The sequence below is a fragment of the Chiloscyllium plagiosum genome, unplaced genomic scaffold (assembly GCF_037043375.1).
Source record: "Chiloscyllium plagiosum isolate Xiang-an unplaced genomic scaffold, Cpla_swu_hap1 HiC_scaffold_3, whole genome shotgun sequence".
NCBI lineage: Eukaryota > Metazoa > Chordata > Chondrichthyes > Orectolobiformes > Hemiscylliidae > Chiloscyllium > Chiloscyllium plagiosum.
In genome coordinates this window covers 95,560,612-95,579,872 of record NW_028270141.1, presented here as the reverse complement: position 1 = coordinate 95,579,872, position 19,261 = coordinate 95,560,612, and the positions used below count along the sequence as shown (strand labels likewise).

At 40.2% G+C, this 19,261-nt stretch overlaps 1 protein-coding gene across 21 annotated transcripts in view; it reads right to left on the bottom strand.

Annotated features, from left to right (window-relative positions):
- snap91a (synaptosome associated protein 91a) overlaps positions 1-19,261 on the bottom strand; it is a 226,535-nt gene that overhangs the window by 32,386 nt on the left and 174,888 nt on the right. For 15 of the 21 annotated variants that reach the window (XM_043685682.2, XM_087981635.1, XM_087981646.1 and 12 more), the window contains 4 exons: positions 13,533-13,616; positions 12,903-12,986; positions 11,209-11,334; positions 9,146-9,277 (listed from right to left, as the gene is read on the bottom strand). In XM_043685682.2, the coding sequence (XP_043541617.1) occupies positions 9,146-9,277; positions 11,209-11,334; positions 12,903-12,986; positions 13,533-13,616 (426 nt within the window). The remainder of the gene's footprint in view (positions 1-9,145; positions 9,278-11,208; positions 11,335-12,902; positions 12,987-13,532; positions 13,617-19,261) is intronic. The other 6 variants (XM_087981705.1, XM_087981701.1, XM_087981712.1 and 3 more) reach the window with 2 other exon arrangements.

Below are 19,261 nucleotides of genomic sequence, written 5' to 3'. Positions count from 1 at the left end.
CAGCAGACCTCAGACGAGGGAAGGGAGGTTGAGAAGGACAGTCCTTCATGGTTACCTCAAACTGGTGATGGGATCTGAGCCCACGCTGGCAGCATTATACTGGTCTGTAAACTAACAATCCAGCCAACTAAGCTAAACAGATTCCTGGACAGAATTTACATGCATTTGCAAAGGAGAGGACTGATTAGGGAATAGTCAACATAGCTTTGTGCGTGGGAAATCGATTGACCAGCTTAATGGAGATTTTTTGAAGTGACAAAGAAAATCGACAAAAGCAGAGCGATGGACATTGACTATACACACTTCAACAAGCTGTTCAACAAGATTCCACATGATCGACTGGTTAGCAAGGTTAGATCACGTGGAATCCAAGAAGAGTTAGTTATTTGGATACAAAATTGGCTTGAAGGTAAGAGTCAGAGTGGTGGTGGAAGTTGCTCCTTCGACCAGACGGTGTGCCACAAAGATTGATGCTGGGCAGTTTTTTGTCACTTATATGAATGATTTGGATGGGAAGATAGGAGTAATAGTTAGCAGTTTTGTAGATGACACCAAAATTGGTGGTATGGTGGACAATGAAGGAAGTTATCTAACAGTACAATGAACCCTGATCAGATGGGCTGAGGAGTGACAGGTGGAATTTAATTTAGATAAATGTGAGGTGCTACATTTTGGTAAGGTAAATCAGGGAAGGTCTTATATACTTAATGGTAAGGTTTTGGGGTATGTTGCTGAACAAAGACTTTGGGGTACAGGTTCATAGTTCCTTGAAGATGGAGTCGCAGGTAAACTGGGTAGTGAAGGTGGCATTTGCCTTTATTGGTCAGTGCATTGGTATAGGAGTTGGAAGGTCATGATGTAGCTATACAGGACACTGGTGAGGCACTTCTGAAATACTGCATTCAATTCTAGTCACCCTCCCATGGGAATGTTGCTGTTAAACTCAAAAGGGTGCAGAAAATATTTACAAAGACATTGCTAGGGTTGGAGAGTTTGAGCTATAGGGAGATGCTGAATAGACTGGGGTTATTTCCCCTGGAGCATTGGAGGCTGAGGGGTGACCTTATACAGGCTTATAAAATCATGAGGGGTGTGGATAGGGTATATAGCCAAAGTCTTTTCTCAAAAATCTTTTCTCCAGAGTAGCAGAGTTTAAAACTAGAGGGCAGAGGTTTCAGGTGAGAGAATCAAGATTTAAAAAGGGACCTAGGGGGCAAAGGATGGTGCATGTATGGAATGAGCTGCCGAGCAAGTGGTGAAGGCTGGTACAATTATAGCATTTAAAAGGCATCTGGATAGGTAAATGAATAGTAAGGGTTGAGAGAGATATGGCCAAATGCTAGTAAATAGGATGAGATCCACTTTGGATATCTGGTCAGCACAGACCAGTTGGACCAAAAGGTCTGTTTTTGTATTGCATGGCTCGATGACTCTATTACTGAAAAAGTGAACAAAGGAAACTGGAAAACATCAAACTAAAATCACTCAACTTGACTCCAGATTGACTCTATCAAACTATTATTTGTGTTAACTGATTTTCATCCTTAAAATCCATGTCTTTGGCACGTCTAGTTAATTAAGAGGAGTTAGAAACTCATAAGGTGTTAAGTTAATAATTCATGCCTCATTAGTGAAAGAGCTATCTTTTGGTTAAGTCTACAAAGGTAATGGTGTATATTCTTTTGTCACAAGTTTGTCAGTCAGGTCAATTGGGCAGTTCAACTACATCTTTTCACATTTTAAATGATTTTGGGAAGAGGACGTGATATCCAGTGCAATCCCCAGTGGGTCGTATCAGTTTATATGAGTAACCCATTTAAGTTTCCCATCAATGGGCCAATTTAAAATGGATGGATATGGATAGTGAAGGATTCAGTAATGGTGATGCCACTGAATATCATAGGGCGATAGATTTTTTTTTGGTGAGAGTTGGGCATTTTTGCCATACAGTGCCATGCAACAATATTTGCCACTTGTCAACCCAAACCTGGCCATTGTCCAGGTCTTGCTGTATTTGGACATGGACTGCTTCAGTATCTGAATCGTCACAAATGGTGTTGAACATTGTGCGATCAAACATCTCTATTTCTGACCTTAAGATGGAGGAAAGGTCAGTCATGAATGAAGATGGTTTGGCTTAGGAAACCACCCGAAGGAACTCGTGCAGAGATATCCTGGAGGTGAGATGAATGGCCTCCAACAACCACAACTATTTTCCTTTGTGCCAGTTATGACTCCAACTAGCCGAAAGTTTGCCCCATGATTCCCATTATCTCCAGCTTTGCTAGGGCTTCTTGATGCGATATTTTATCAAATGCAGGTCTGATGCACACATCTCACCTCTGGAATTCAGCTCTTTTGTTCATGTTTGTACCAAGGCTATGATAAGGTCAGGAACTGAGCAGCCCAACAGAGTGTCAAACTGCAAGTTATTACTAAGCAAGTGCTGCCCGATAGTACTACTGATTACAAGTTCGTAATTTTACTGATAATCTAAGGTAGACGGATGTGGCAGTAATTGCCTGGATTTTATTTTTCCTGCTTTTTTGTGCATGGGCAATTTTCCACATTCGAGAGTAGATGCCAACATTTCAACAGCACTGGAACAGCTTGACAAACGGTAGGGCAAAGCTGGAGCACACATTCCGTATTATTGCTGAAATGTTGCCTTTGCAGTGTCCTGTGCCTTCAGCTGCTGCTTTACATGGAATATCTTGGAGTGGATCAAAGTGTCTGAAGACTGAAATCTGGATGCTATGGACCTCGAGAGGAGGCCAAGATGCATCATCAACTCAACACTTCTGGCTGATGACTGTTGCAAATGCTTCAGCCTTATTTTTTTGCATGGATGCACTGGGCTTGCCCATTCATAGAGCCTCCTCTTCCTCTTCCAGTGATAATTGTTCAATTGTCCACTATCATTCACAACTAGATGCAGCAAAGCATAGATCTGATTCATTGGTTGGGGAAATCACTTAGCTTTTTCTATCACTTACTGTTTACGCTGTTTGGCACGCAAGTAGCCCTGTGTTGTAGATTTACCAGGTTGACACCTCATTTTCACTTATTAAAAACAAAGTGAGAAATTCAGCATCTAGCAGCATCTCTAGGGAGAAAGACTGAGTTAACATTTTAGTCAGATCGGATTGCTCTTCAGAACTCTTCTTACATTAGACCTTGAAACTTTTAATGGTTCTGTTTCTACAGATGCTGCTATACCTGCAGAGTTGCTCCAGCACTTTCAACTTCAGATTTCCAACATCCACAGCATTTTAGTTTAATTTTTGTTTATCTGGCGTAGCTCTTGGAATTTCCTCCTACACCCTTCACTCACCCACAGTTGATCCCCCATCTTGATGATAATGGTAGAGTGGGGATATGCTTTACCATGAAGTTGCAGACTGCATGGGAGTACAAGTCAGCTGCTACTAACAGCACATGCAGCACCTCATAGCTGCCTAGTCTTCAGTTGCTAGATCTGATTAAAGTCTTTCTCAATTAGCACTATAGTAAGTGACACAACCCGACAGACTGCATCCTCAATGTGAAGGTAGGACTTCACCTCCACAAGGGCTATGCAGTGATCATGCGGTGACAATCACTGTCAAATACATTTGTTTTGGGCAGATTGGAGAGAACGAAGTCAATTATATTTTTCCCTTCATGGTGATTCCCTCACCATCTGCCGCTGATTCAGTCTAACAGCTTTGTTCTTTATTTAGAACGTCACCAACTCTGTCAGCAGTGCTGCTACCGAGACACATTGAAGCCCCCTAAGCACAGTACATGCTACAACCTTGCCACCCTCAGTGCTTCCTCCAAGTGGTGTTCAACATGAACGAGTTCCCATCAGTAGCTGAGGGGCGAAAGAAATCAGCAGGTTTCCTTGCTCACGTTTGATTTGATGTCATGGAGTCTAGAGTTAATTTTTTGGGCTCCCAGGGAAGCTCCCCCCCTGATGGTATATCACTGTTTCACCAACTCTACTTGGTCTGTTCTGCTGGTGAGACTGGACAAATCCAGGGATGGTGACAGTGTGGTGTCTGGGACTGTGTATTCTGAATGTAGTCAAGCAACAACCTAACAGTCTGTGAGACAGCTCTCCCAATTTTTGCTTGTGCCCCCAGACCTTCAGGAGGGGGACTTTGTAGCATCAACAGGGATCAGTTATTTTCAGTGCCTCAGTCAAAGCCAGATGGTCAGTCTGATTTTTTTTGTGACTTTAGTATTTGATACAACTGGCTATTTCAGATGATTATTAAGAGAAAGCCACATTGTCATGGGTCTGGAGTTGCAGGTCAGCCATACCAGAAAAAAAAAGCTACCTTTTCCTTCTCTGAAAAAGATTAGTGAACCTGACATGGTTTTCCCACAACTGACGATGGTGGAGTGGTCAAGATTTTTACTGAATACAAATTCCACCCATCTACCATGGCGGGATGTGTACCTGCATCACAAGAGGGTCAATATCATTGAAATTATGAAATAGGGCGCTTGATCCCTGGAACCTCCTCCATTATTCAATATGATCAAGGCGGCATGGTGGCTCAGTGGTTAACACTGCTGCCCCACATCCCCAGGGACCTGGGTTTGATTCGAGCCTCGAGCGACTGTCTGTGTAGAGCCTGCACAGGTTTCATCTGGGTGCTCCAGTTTCCTCCCACAGTCCAAAGATGTGCAGATTAGGTGAATATGCTGTGCTAAATTGTCCATAGTGTTCATGGATGTGTAGGTTAGGTGCATTAGTCAGGAGTAAATATAGGGTAGGGGGAATGGGTCTGGGTTAGTTACTCTGAAGGATTGGTAGGGCCGAAGTGCCAGTTTCCACACTGTAGGGATTCTGTAGTTCTATGATGGCTGATTATTGAACTCAATACCCTAATCCAACCCATCCCTAATCCCTCGTGCCACAAGAGCTATACCAACCTTCTTCTTGAAGACACACTATTTTGGTCTCAATCACTCAGTGATCATGAATTCCACAAGTTCACCACTCCGGGTCATGGAATTTCTCATCTTGGTCCTAAAAGGTGTACCCATCATCCTTAAACTCTGACCCCCTAGTTCTGGGCTAACCCTTCAATTGAGAACACCTTTCCTGCATCTAACGTGTCTCATCCTGGTAGAATTTTATACGTGTCTATGAGATCCCCTCTTATTCTTCTGAACTCCAGTGAATACAATCCTAACTGGCTCAATCTCTCCTCATATGCCAGTCCATGTCACCCTATGAGTGAATCTAGGAAACTTTTGCTGCACTCCATCTATACCTAAAATATCCTCTCAGATAAGGAGGCCAGAACTGTACACAATAGTCCAGGTGTGGCCTCACCTGCATGTGTACTTTCAGCAACTGTACATGAGGGCACCCAGATCCTGTTGACCATTCCCCTCTCTCCTTTTACAGCCAAGTAATAATCTGCCTTCCTACTTTTTGCTACCAAAATGGATAACCTCATTTTTATCCACATTATACTACATTTGTCATGCATTTGACCAATCACTCAGCTTGTCCAAATCACTGCACAACTGAAAATTAGGTCCAAAATCACCCCCTCTCTTGCAGGATTTTCTACATATTGGCTTAAAAAGACCTTCTGGATACATTAAGAAATCTATCTCCTCCAAGCCTTTCAGTGTAAGTAGATCTCAGATATACGTTGCCCAACCCAGTTAATGTTGGGAAATTGAAATTCCCTTTTTTTCCCCCACACGTATGAAATTTTTCCAGATATTTTCTTCTAGCTCTCCTTGACTGTTTAGGTTTTCGCTGTTCTCCCAGCGACGTACGTATTCCCTTTTTTGTAAAAATCTTCTACCCTTCATTTGCACCAAACTGGAGGTGGCCAAGTGTGGCAGCAGATGAAACAGAGCTAACATTTGAAGTTCTATGTGCCTTCTCTTCAGAGCTGTCTTCATTTGAGGTTTCTATATGTTATAACATTAGAACATGTTGTATAAAAATGTTTCAGTAAAATCACAAATTCCTTGCAATCCCAGGTTGGCCCTTTTGCCAATTGCCTTAAACTTGTCACTTCCAGTTATCAATCCTCCAGCTAATGGGAATGTTCTCTCCCAATTTACACAATCAAAATCCTTCATGTAATTTTGAACATCAATATCTCCTTAATCTTCTTTTTCGTCAGAATAAATCCAGTCTCTTTTGATTTTCCAAAATGTCTCTCTTTCATCCTTGTTACCAGGCTAATAAACCCATCTGTACACAGGCTCTAAAGGGCTTAGCATTAGAGTCATAGAGATGTACAGCATGGAAACAGACCCTTCGGTCCAACCCGTCCATGCCAACCAGATGTCTCAACCCAATCTAGTCCCACCTGCCAGCACCCGGCCCATATCCCTCCAAACCCTTCCTATTCATATATCCATCCAAATGCCTCTTAAATGCTGCAGTTGTAACAGCCTCCACCACTTCCTCTGGCAACTCATTCCATACATCTACCACCCTCTGTATGAAAAAGTTGCCCTGTAGGTCTCTTTTATATCTTTCCCCTCTCACCGTAAACCTATGCCCTCTAGTTCTGGACTCTCCAGCCCCAGGGAAAAGACTTTGCCTATTTAACCTATCCATGCCCCTCAATTTTGTAAACCTCTACAAGGTCACCCCACAGCCTCTGACACTCCAGGGAAAACAGCCCCAGCCTGTTCAGCATCTCCCTATAGCTCAAACCCTCATCTTCTTGAAGTGTGGTGCTTAGGATCAGACAATTAGCTAAGGACAAACTATTGCTTGAATCTGTTACTTTTGTATGCTATGGTTTGAAACTTTACCAGCCTCCAGGTGGCAGGAACAAAGATGATGGCTTTGGAGGGAGGGAAGTATTATGGCTGCTAAAATAGGAGTGCCACACCAAGGAAGTTTCTCAGCTGCATGCCAAAGTGCAGATCTGCTGCCCCATTCCCACTGAGTCAGGCCCTGGTTTTTAGCCGGAGGCTCTATTCTCCAAGAGAGTCACAGTGAGAAATGGCAGACCTTGTAATCCCGATTAGTACTTCTCCCCCACTGCAGTACATGTCGTAAGTGGTACACAGCTGAGAATGAATGTCGGTAGTAGAGGGAATTAACATTTGTAGATATGCTGCTAATCAAATGGATTGTTGTGTCTTGGATAGTGTCAAGCTTGAGTGTTGTTGGACCTGCACACATCCAGGCAAGTGAGAAGCATTCCACTGTACTCGGGACTTGTGCCTTGTAGATGGGGGGACAATTTTGAGGTTGACAGGACATGAATTATGTGCTGCAGGATTCTTAGCCTCTGACTTTCTCCTATAGCCACAGTATTTATATGGCTAGTTCAGTTCAGTTTCTAGTCAGTGTTAACTACCAGGATGTTACTGTTGGGATTTCCGTGAATATATTGCCACTGAATGTCAAGGGACAAAGGTTAGACTACTCCTGATGGATTATAAATAATAGATTGGCACACATGTAGCATCCACTTGTCAGGCCTTGCTACGTTCAGCGTTTGAGGAGTTTGAGGAATGATGCTGAACATTGTATGTAATTATCTGTGAAGCTTCCCACTTCTGATCTTATGATGGAAGGTAACTGATGAAGCAGCTGAAATGATTGGGCTGATGACATTGCCTTGAAGAATTCCTTAGAGATATCATGGAAATGAGGTGACTGACAAAGACCTGACCATTTTCCTTTGTGCTATGATTCTAACCAGTGGAAAGCAGGGACCCCACCCCACCCCACTCCACTCCCTTCATGATACCAACCTGACCTAGATTTACTAGGAATTCTTGATTTATATTTTATCTTGTCATTCTTCCTTCCAAAATAAATCATATCACACATTTCCACATTAAATTGCATCTGCTATGTTTGTCAATTTCACCACTAAACATCTGAGATTTGTAACTATCTTCCTTGTTATTTAGGACGTATTCAGATTTTGTGTCATCTGTAAGATTTGAAATTATGCTTCACTTATACAGATCACCTCTGATCCACATAATGACCCTCAGGGCCTAGTTTGAAATAAATATTCATTGTTTTCTGTTCCTTAGTCACATTGGTATTCAAACTACTGTTCCCTCTTCATGGGCATTTTGACCCATCATCCAGCCTAGAAATGGAGTGGCTGCTGGATTATTTCAGAAGGCAGTTACAAGTTCACTACATTACTGTGGGTTTGGAGTAAACCAGACCACCTAAGGCTGGCTGATTTTGTTTTCCTCAGAAATGACATTATTGAGCTAATTGACTTTTTACAATAAATAATTATATTTTTAATGTCACCATTACTGAATCCAGTTTTAAATTACAGATTTATTAACTAAATTAACTGCTGCTCTGGTGGAATTTCATCCCCTGTCCCCAGAATACAAGCCAGAGCCTCTGGATTACTAGACCAATGGCATTAACACTACAGTACTATCTCCTCCTGGAATTATTTCAAAAGAAATGCAGGGATGTTATCTCCCTTGTCCTGGTCAATACTTACCTTCAATAAACATCCCAAAACAGACTGCCTGGTTATCACTGCATCACTGTCATACTGCCCCTATGTGGGGGTTTGCTCAGCACAAAATAACTGCAGTGCTCCCAACAGCAAAACAGTGACTTCAATAAATAACTGAACAGCTGTGAAGTACTTTGAGACATCCAGAGATTGTGAAAAATACAATCTTACTTCAACCTGACAGGCTTCAATTCTACTAAGTTAATTATGTTGCTCTTTACTTAAAAACCTACTAAAAGGTATACAACATACTGTATTGCCATTCTGCCTTAGCTCACACAATGAACTAATTTTGCATCAAACCTTCCCTGTTGCCTCCCTGTCCAACAATCAAACCAATTCAAATTTCTTGGAATTATTCCATATTGATCACAGTACCCAATGTGATCGTGCAAAAGCTTTCAACACTTGTAGAGTAATTCAAAAACTGTGGTGATTTTCAATGGTGCTTATCCTATTATACTGTATCCATACTTGGCTGTTTTAAATAGTCCTATAACCATTGATTTTAATCAGAACAACATTTTTGATAATAATGGATCTTATTTACATTAATCAGCACATATTGTCTTAATTTCACTATTAGCAGCTAATATGTTAACATGTCTTTGTGATTAGAAACATTATGGAGAACATTAAAAAAATTATCAACTTACTTCCTACAAGATTTGCAAGTGAAGAATCAAGATCACTCCCTAGACTTTTCACTGGCTGTGTTCCTGCTGGTGCTGGCATTCCTGAAAGTATTGCCTGATTCTGTGATGCCATTGTGGGCATAAGGAGATCACCTAAGCAATCAAAACTTTGACAGCCAAAAGAGAGGATTAATACACAGGAGTGGGGAACTCCGTAAACAATTTGTATGTTTTAGCTCTACTATTTACATACACATAATCCTATACATTTATCTGAGCCATGTTAAGGTTGCACAGCAAACCAATTACAGAATGAATAAAAACTTATCTTAAATGGGGCTGCATGGTGGCTGTGGTTAGCACTGCTGCCTCACAGCACCAGGGTCCCAGGTTCGGTTCGAGCCTTGGGCGACTGTCTGTGTGGAGTTTGCACATTCTCCCAGTGTCTGTGTGGGTTTCCTCCCACAGACCAAAGACGTGCAGGTCAGGTGAATTGGCCATGTTAAATTGCCCATTGTGTTGGGTGCACTCGTCAGAGGGAAATGGGTTTGGGTGGGTTGGTGTGGATTTGTTGGGCCAAGGACCTATTTCCACACTGCAGGGAATCTAATCTAAATTAAATCTCTTTTGGAAACACTGCATAAACAATATGCATAACATGAACAAATGGATACACTAAACCAAAGCATCACTGCTTCAGCTTTTGGACAGGGTCAAACCATAATACATACTCTGATCACTTTAAACTTGGGGTGGAGTACATTTGGTGATCATGGCAGTGTAAAAAGACAGTCTGGCATTGCTTTGAAATTATATTAATTTGAATTTAGAAAAGTATGCCATATGTTAATCAGTTAAACGAAAATGTGCACAAAATAGTAAAAATGCTACAAGCTTACAATATATCATAGTAAAAATTTAACCAAGTCACAAGTAAGGAAAAAACTCACCAATAATGAAATCACATCAAATAAGGTGCCAACGTTGATGGCATGAAATAGAAGAGAAAATTTGATAGCACCATTAAGAACTGAAAGCTTTGGCTCAATATTGAACAGTTATAGTTGTTACATTTCAGGTTTACTTTTAATTCAGCAGAAGCAATAGGTCATGCAGAATTTGAGATTCAAGAAACAATGCAGCCTGGCAAATGTTACATAATATGCTTAAAGTAAAAAGGCTTTCACTGCACAGCTGCAATCATTACAAACAGAATTTGCAAGAATCCACTCAAGCATTCACACAGCTTTGCCACACAAATCAGCGAGGAGAAAGTGAGGACTGCAGATGCTGGAGATCAGAGCTGAAAATGTGTTGCTGGAAAAGCGCAGCAGGTCAGGCAGCATCCAAGGAACAGGAGAATCGACGTTTCGGGCATAAGCCCCTCTTCAAGGGCTTATGCCCGAAACATCGATTCTCCTGTTCCTTGGATGCTGCCTGACCTGCTGCGCTTTTCCAGCAACACATTTTCAGCACACAAATCAGCCACAATTTAGGGAGTCTCAATTCGTATTGACTGATTAAACTAATTTCATGTTTGAATACCAAAATAATGCTCATGAAAGGATGCATTGGAATAAGTCAAACATTCACTAGTGGTAAAAATTTGTCAAACAATTAAACTGAAAAGACTTAATAATTCATCTAATACTTTCAAAACTGAAGAAACAGAATGCATCACTAGCCATTGTTTCATCCTTCCTGACAAAGAACATGAATAATAATTTCAAGCAGAGAACTAAAATAAAAATACACATTCTAAATGACAATTAAATGCTCTTTTATTAAAAACTTGGAGTAAAATATTCCCTCTTGAATGTTCAGACTTTAACCACTGGTGATAAACTGCTAGCTGAACGAGAAATTGCTCTTCTTGACAACTTCGAAATCACCACAAGTAGCTGTTGAACAGATGTTCATTTTGAAGTGATTCTAAAATGGACAGCACATACAATGACATTCTTTTGAATTCTAAAACTAGTAAGTTGATTTTTTATTTACTGAAATTACTGGTAAAAAGTGGTAAATTTTCAAGTATTGCTTTCTCTGACTTCTTCAAATTAAAAAGCGTTTTTTTTCCATACCTGATGAATCAAAGGTGTTACTTGTCGCTGTCATACCAAAAGCTGTTTCAAAGTCAGGCTGCAAAACATTATTCTGTACCGGAGGTATTGGTGTCGCTGTCGGTGTCATAAATGCATTTCCAAAACCTTAGAGAAAAAAGACAGCTTTAAAAAACAACTCTAATTATTTCCTTTTCATCACTGATCTTATTGGAGTGCTTCCGCTTCCTGTAGAAAGCATTCGTAGAATCAAAGTGTACAGAGGAGTCCTTTGGTCCATTCAATCTGCACTGACATAAAGATACTTTAAATATAAACAAGTCCTACTTTCCACCACTTGACCCATAGGCTCGAATGTAATGACATTTTAAATGCTCGTCCAAAAGGTACTGAAGTTTCCTGCCTCACCTGTGCTCTCAGCAGTGCATTCCAGATTCCTATGGGTAGAAAGAAATTCCTCACAATCCCTTTAAACTCCTGCCTTTTATAAAATTATGTTCCCTTGTCACTGCTGTGTTACACAGAAGCAATTTAAAAAGAATGTATATACCCTGTCTCAACCATTTCAGGAACTGGTTTAAACGAAATTAACTATCCAACCTATTAGTCCCAATTAACTATCCAACCTACAGTAGCCCCACTCACCAGGTGAGAATCTTTTTACTCTCTTCAGCCCTAAAAGAAAGTTCACTATCTACTTTGAAATTAAACTCTCCTAAATGATTGTACAATATTTTTGTGAACAGGTGGAAATGTAATCCTAATTAGTTATATTTTACAGAGGCAAGACTAGGTTGCATTGGATTCTCATTTACACTGACAAAATACTAAATTATCCTGATACAAAATCTAATGTATGAATGGCATACCTTTATGTACATTCAATGTCTTTTTATGTGGATTTTAAATGAGCTGCTGGCACATGATGGTTTGAGCTCTAAATGTGCGCTTAGGAAACAAGGCCAGTTTAACAGCAGTCAAGTTAATATGACACTATTACAACATGACGACCAACTGTTCTGGATTTTCCAAGAGAGTCTTCTAACACAATATTTTGTCCTATCTTCCTAATTACACCTTCCAGGGACACAATTTGCCTGGATTTTCTTCTCTTGTTGAAGCCATTGTCTGCAGGTACATCAGTCATGGAATATGGCTGATTTTTGATTCGGATGTCCCAGCACGTGCTTGGGGGATGAGGAGTAGTATGCAGATCCAAAGCAGCAGCAAGAGCTTTTTAGGTAAAATTTTTTAGGTAGTACTTCAGTCATCATTGATAAATGTTAAGAAGTCCAAGTAACACCGGCAATGTCAGGAGGACACAGCAAGGCCTTGACTCAGCAGCTATAAATGGAAGTGAAGAGACTCGGTGCAGATTTAAAGCAACATAGGGAGAGGAAAGAGGAAGAGTTGAAATCTTTTCTGGTTGCTAGTGAGTGGGAAGGATTATTTGAACCACGATGCTGACTGCCTTCACACAAGTACAAATTCTGTTGCTTAATTGTCTTCATATCACTACATCAAGAGTCACCTCTGAAATGTATTGTCTGGTCTCACAGCCTTAAGAAAACTACACTGTTACAAACAAGCTTCAATCAAGAACAAGACACTTAAAATTATTCAGACAAATAAATGCACCGACACTCTCAAAGGTAAAGAACCATCTTTTGTGCATTCTGTCTTCTCCCCTCCCACAATTAACAAAAGCCAGTTACCAGCGAGCAAGTCCGACGAAGCAGATGAACTGGAAACAGCCTGAGTGGCAGGCTGAGACTCAGTAGCAGAGCTACCAAAAGCGTCTGGTATCGTGATCCAAAGAAATGCAGCACAAAAAAAAAGAAAAGTACTAAACTTAGACTAAATGGCCTCTGCAAACATCAGAAAAACTTACAATGCATTTCATTGAGATGAGGAATCAAACTTTAACACATAGATTTGGCTCAAATGTAAGTTCAAGTTGCTGAACAATGCCTGTAATAGTTATTTCAACCTCCAACAGGAGTTACATTAAACAATATCATGCAAATTTGACATATTGTACAATTCAACAATTAGTTTAATCACAGAGTTATATTAGAATGAAAAATTCAGGTCTTTATTACTGCATAACTACATGCCTTAAATCAGCATGTTTAATCATTTTGTTACTTCAAGTAGATTTTGATGAACCAACAATTGCGTGGAAATAAAATATTTCTACAGTTTTACATTTTAAAAAAAATCTTAGTTATTTTGAACAGCATTAAATTCTTTCACTACTCTGCTACTTCAGTTTAAAACAGCTCATCTATAGCCATACTGAACAAATGTTTAACTTGGAAAGAAATCTGAAGAGGTATACCCACCACCAAAAAGATCAATTACAGCTGAAGATTCTGATTTAGCAGGAGAGGCACTGATTGTAGGTGGTGGTGCTACAAATGCATCAACTGTAGCAGGCAGCAATATAAAGAAAAATATGTAAATAATAAAGAATACAAAAAATTTCTCTCAATCAGAACAAAAATTATGACCAAGCTCAGGACCCAAAAGACAGAATGAATAACAAGATTATTTCAGAAAATTAGAAAGAAGGTACAACAGTTTTCAGTTCATGATGTCTCCACCTCAACTTCTCACCAGACTGACAACAGAAACAACTGACAATAAACATGGCTCCAAAGTATACTAAACTGGGGAAAAAAAAAAAATCTGTTTCATAGCATATTCCTAAACTTAAATCTGGTAGTGTAGATGCACCTGAGAGATCTGGAAACCCAGTCCACAAGACCAGGCAATGCAAGCTTTTTACCAATTATAATTCCCATTCTCTGGTTTATTTTGATTGCATTTTGTGGGCCTTGAAGTGTGAAATGGGATACATGGAGGTGGGCAAACCCCAAATCAAAATACCCAGATTGGCTAGTCTATGTACATTGACAAATTCACAGGAAAAGTGATTTAAATTCTGAGTTCCTCTTGAGGCTACATGCAGACAATTTATATCATTCTCTACTCAACTCCAGAATACAGAATTTTTTTATTGGGAGGGAAACTTCAGAGATAATCTCGAGTGGGAAAAAGAAACAGCTGGAACACCCCCACCTGAACAACAGTTTTAATCTATAGAGTTTGAAGCACTAAAGCTGCAAAAAAAAAAAAAATCCCCATTCCCATTCTCAGAGCCCCACAACTTTATTTGTTAAAGTGCCCATCAGCACCTGAAGAAAAGATAGTTGACATTTGGTTGATTTGACAATTCCAGCATTTTAATATTTCAGTATCAAAAGGCTTCATTTTCAGTTTTCTTTACACACTCCAATTTACCTCATTAGAAGCTACCTTATTTTTAACACACGCTCATTTTGACAAAAATGTTTAGTGGTCATTCATTGCCACTTCTCTTCCAGGAAGGTTCACCTTGAAGAAATTCTGCTCTTCTCTCAATTTGTCTCTTTTATATTGCCCATCTTTGATCCTTTCTATTTTCTTTACATTTTTGAACATGTATTTACCAACATTCACTGTTAGTCACATTTCTTTCCTCAGCGACTGCCTCTGCCTGGTATTTTACTTCTGTTCCAATCGAAATTTCACACTCATGTTTGCAATCTATCGATTACAGATGGCCAACTCTTCTTGAATCATAGCCCTTTGTACACTTAGAGATCCACACTTGGTGTTGCATGGTATCACATTGATTACACTGCAAAAATTACTTAACGTATCTCAGTGTCCTGCTTTGCAGATTTGACTATTATCTCAAGCAAATTTTTAATACAAAAACTGCTTTTCTGGTGTTAAGGATCCATCTTTTGTTTATTTACTTGTCAATAAACTTGTCCCTGCAGCTTTTCAATTATTTTCTTCATTCTATGACTCCTGCCTTCCATCCTACCACAGAGCACCCCTTGGGTTTTCCCTCATCTTCTTCCATTTTAGCACATTAAAAAGCCACAACATTTCTAACATTTACTTGCTCAGATGAAAGGGCACGACTTGAAACATTTAACAGATTTTCTCTTCACAGATACTGTCAAGATCTGCTTTGTTTTTATTTTAACATCTGGGTGTATACGAATAGGCATAAAGACCTTTGATCAGGACTGGAAACTAGGAGTGAGATAAAATGCTTAAACCATTTTTGGTTTGCACAAATCTTTTAAGTTTGGAAGTAGAGAAATCACTGAAGAGCAGTCAGAAATGAGGAATGCCATTTGTAGTCACGGCTGAACACAATGATTTTTGAAAACTGGAAGCAAGATGATCTAAACATTTTCTATTTTTGATTGAAAGAAGTGGCATGAAACATTAGGAAAACACTAGGAAGATGCACCCAGAACACACACATCCATTCTTTCCCAAAATTACACAAACAAAAGCATATTCATTCAGACCAATATTACAAGCGTGGCAACCAGATGCAGCCTCAATTAAATGAAAATTACTGGTGAATTCCTCAATTCCACTAGAATCAGAATTTTACAATATAGGAGGTGGCTATTTGACCCATATCTGTACTGGCTCCTGAAAGAGCTATCCAGCTAGTCCCACTCTCCAGTTCTCTCTCTGTAGCCCTTTAACTGCATCACTTCCAAATATATATGCAGCTCTCTTCTGAAAGCGTGGGCGGCACGGTGGCACAGTGGTTAGCACTGCTGCCTCACAGCGCCAGAGACCCGGGTTCAATTCCCGCCTCAGGCGACTGACTGTGTGGAGTTTGCACGTTCTCCCAGTGTCTGCGTGGGTTTCCTCCGGGTGCTCTGGTTTCCTCCCACATTCCAAAGATGTGCAGGTCAGGTGAATTGGCCATGCTAAATTGCCTGTAGTGTTAGGTAAGGGGTAAATGTAGGGGTATGGGTGGGTTGCGCTTCGGCGGGTCGGTGTGGACTTGTTGGGCCGAAGGGCCCGTTTCCACACTGTAATGTAATCTAAAAAGAATGTAATCTAAAAAAAGAAACCTCCTATGGAATCCAACTCTATCACTCCCAAAGGCATCACATTCCAAATCCTAACAACTCAAAGTTTCTCATTTCACTCCACTGTCTCTTGTTGACAATCTTGAAATTGTGACCCTATCTACAGACAAACCAATTAGTAGAAACAGGATATCCTTCCTGTCAAAAGTGGTCAAATTCTTCCTTGAGATTTTTCTGGAATATCCCAATATGTTCCTTGTAGGTGAATCTTCCTGCCAAACTGTCATCGATTTTCTCTTAATTTTTTTTTAACATGCTATCACCTCCCAAATACCAGCTGATATTTCCCAAATACCCATGCTTGAACACTAGCAAATAGTGTTTCTTCCCTTGTCAGAGCACTAACAGGACCCTGAAAACCTAGTTACATTCCATATGACTGCTTTAAACTAATCCACCAATTCTTTTTGACCTCCATTTGCTTGTCCTGATGTGGTTATTTTCCATCACCTCACTGTTATCCAGTCCAGAAAGACTACGTTTGACAAGTTCGATTCTTCTTAACTAAACAATCATAGCCAGATAACCTAAAAGGTTTTTCTTCCCATGCTTGCACATATCTCTGGAGTTCCCCAAGGATCTGTCAGCCACCTGCTCTTCAAAGACATAACCCAAAAACGCAATCTTAAGTTTCACATGCATGCTGATGACACCAGCTCCATCTCTCTACCGCCTTTTGATAGATCTACTGTCTCAGATTTGCCATGCTACTTGTTATACATCCAATCCTCTAATTGAGCATTCAGAAGATTGAAGTCACTTTGTCATAAACTCTGTTTTCTCGTCACCTGTTCCATTATTTCCCAGTCATTATCTGGATGTGAACTAAGATTGTTCATAACTTTGGCCCAACGTTAGTTACAACAGCATATGCATTTCATCAAGATACCCTATTTGCACCAAAATGACACTACCTTTGTCTCCATTCATTTGCTGAAATCATCATGCATGTCTGGTCCCTTCTATACTTGACAATTCCAATTCTTTACCAACTAGCCTCCCCTCTTCCACCTTCCATTATCGTGAGCTTTGCTAATGCCTATCATGCATCAAGACTTTTTCAACCGTCACCTACATTAATTCAAAGTCTGTTCACCTCCTTCATTTTAAAATCCTCATCATAGTTTTCCAATCCTTCCACTCCCTTGCCCAGTTCATCTCCAACACCTTTATTCTGGCCTCTTGTGCATTCCCAAGTTTAACAGATGCATTACTAGCAGCCTTTTCTCCTTGCCTGGACTCTACAATTAATGGTAGGGCCTTGGGCAGTGTTGTAGAAATAAGGGACCTAGAGGTGCAGGTACATAATTCTCTAAAGCTTGCATCACATATAGACAGGGTGATTAAAAGGCATTTGGTACACTTGCCTTCATTGCGCAGTCTTTTTAAAAAAAAGAGTGCAAAGTCATGTTTGAGGGTGTACAGGACATTGGCGAGGCCGCTTCTGGAATACTGTGTCCAGTCCTGGTCACCCAGTTATAGGAAGGGTATTACTATTAAGCTGGATAGGGTTCAGAAGAGATTTATTGGGATGTTGCCGGATATGTAAGATTTGAGTTATAAGGAAAGGCTGCATAGGCTACAGCGCTTTTCCACTGGAGCATAGGAGGTTGAGAGGCGACTTTAAGTATATAAAATAATGAGTTGAAAGGTAGAGTTAATGGCAGCTGTCTTTTCCCTAGGATGGGGGATTTCAAGACGAGGAGGCACATTTTTAAGATGAGAGGAAAGAGATTTAAAATTGACATCAGTAGGATGTTTTTTTGCCCACATTTAACCTGAAACCATGAGACTTCATGAAGTCTGGAGTCAAACGTTGAGGAATTCTAGGGCAACTCCCTCCCGATTGTATTCCACCGTGCTGCCACCTTTGTTGGATCTGTCCTGCAGGTCAGACAGCCTATATCCAGGGATGGTGATGGTGGAGTTTGAGACATTGTAAGGTCTGATTCCGTGAGTGCTACTATGTTAAACTGTTGCTTGACTAGTCTAAGAGACAGTTCTAAAGTTGTAACTAGACCCCAGAAGTAAGGAGGACTTTGCAGGGTTGATTCGGTTATTTCTTCCACTATCTCTTCTGATGCCTAGATTGATGCCAGGTGCTGTGCTCGGTTTCATTTTTGTGTCGAGACTTCATAGCGATTGATACAATTGAGCATCGCGCTAGGTCATTTTGGAGGGCACTTCAGAGTCAGTTAATTATATTGCTGTGGGTTTGGTCTGGCCTTGATGTAACGCCAATGTGATGTGGATGGCAGATTTCCTTCCCTGAAGGATGTGTGCACTCCAGATGCGGTTCTTGGATACTCAGAACATTGAAAGAGTGTTTTTCTGTTCATCTGTTTTGGATTAGTAGTATAGGGATAATACCACTCAGCCACTGTCCCCCATACCATCCTTCATGTTGCCATTGTCTGTGAAAACCCATGTTTGGGACAGCTCATTGCTTGATGGGGGGTGAGCATGTCAGGACGATTAGGAAGTCAGGGAAAATGAAATCTTTTCTCGGTACTGACACATTACCTACATATTTCATTTAGTATTGGCTCATTAGTGAGCATGATGTTTTAACCTTTTTCAATTCTCACGCCACAAGTCTTTGCACATCTGGTGTCTCTTAATCATCTCTTTTGTTTATATGGTCACTGACAAGATTTCATTTCATGCCAACATGTACAGACTTGCTTCAGTTTGAACCCATTAATTTCTGTGACAGAAGGCAACTTTTTTTTTGATTTTAAAAATTGATTATTCTACCTTTATTTCATTCAGGTATGGGTTATGCTTCCAGAATTGAAAAAAGGTCCACAGCTAAAATATTAAACCCCTTTTCTCTTTCCAGATGCTTCCAGCATTTTCTACCATTCTTTCCCAGATTCAAAGTTAACTGTATAAACAATTACTTCAATTCTTGATATTAAAAAGCTGAGCAACTAAAGGACAGCTAGAGTATTGGTGAAAGAGGTGTGTCAACGCTTTTCATCTGCATTCAAGACAGATTTTTAAGCAAACAATAATCACTATTGCCAACCAATTAGCATCAGTTTTTACACGTGATTAGTCAAGGCACTAGCATGGGGTCTGCATCTGGGAACACCTGTTCCCCAAACTGAGAA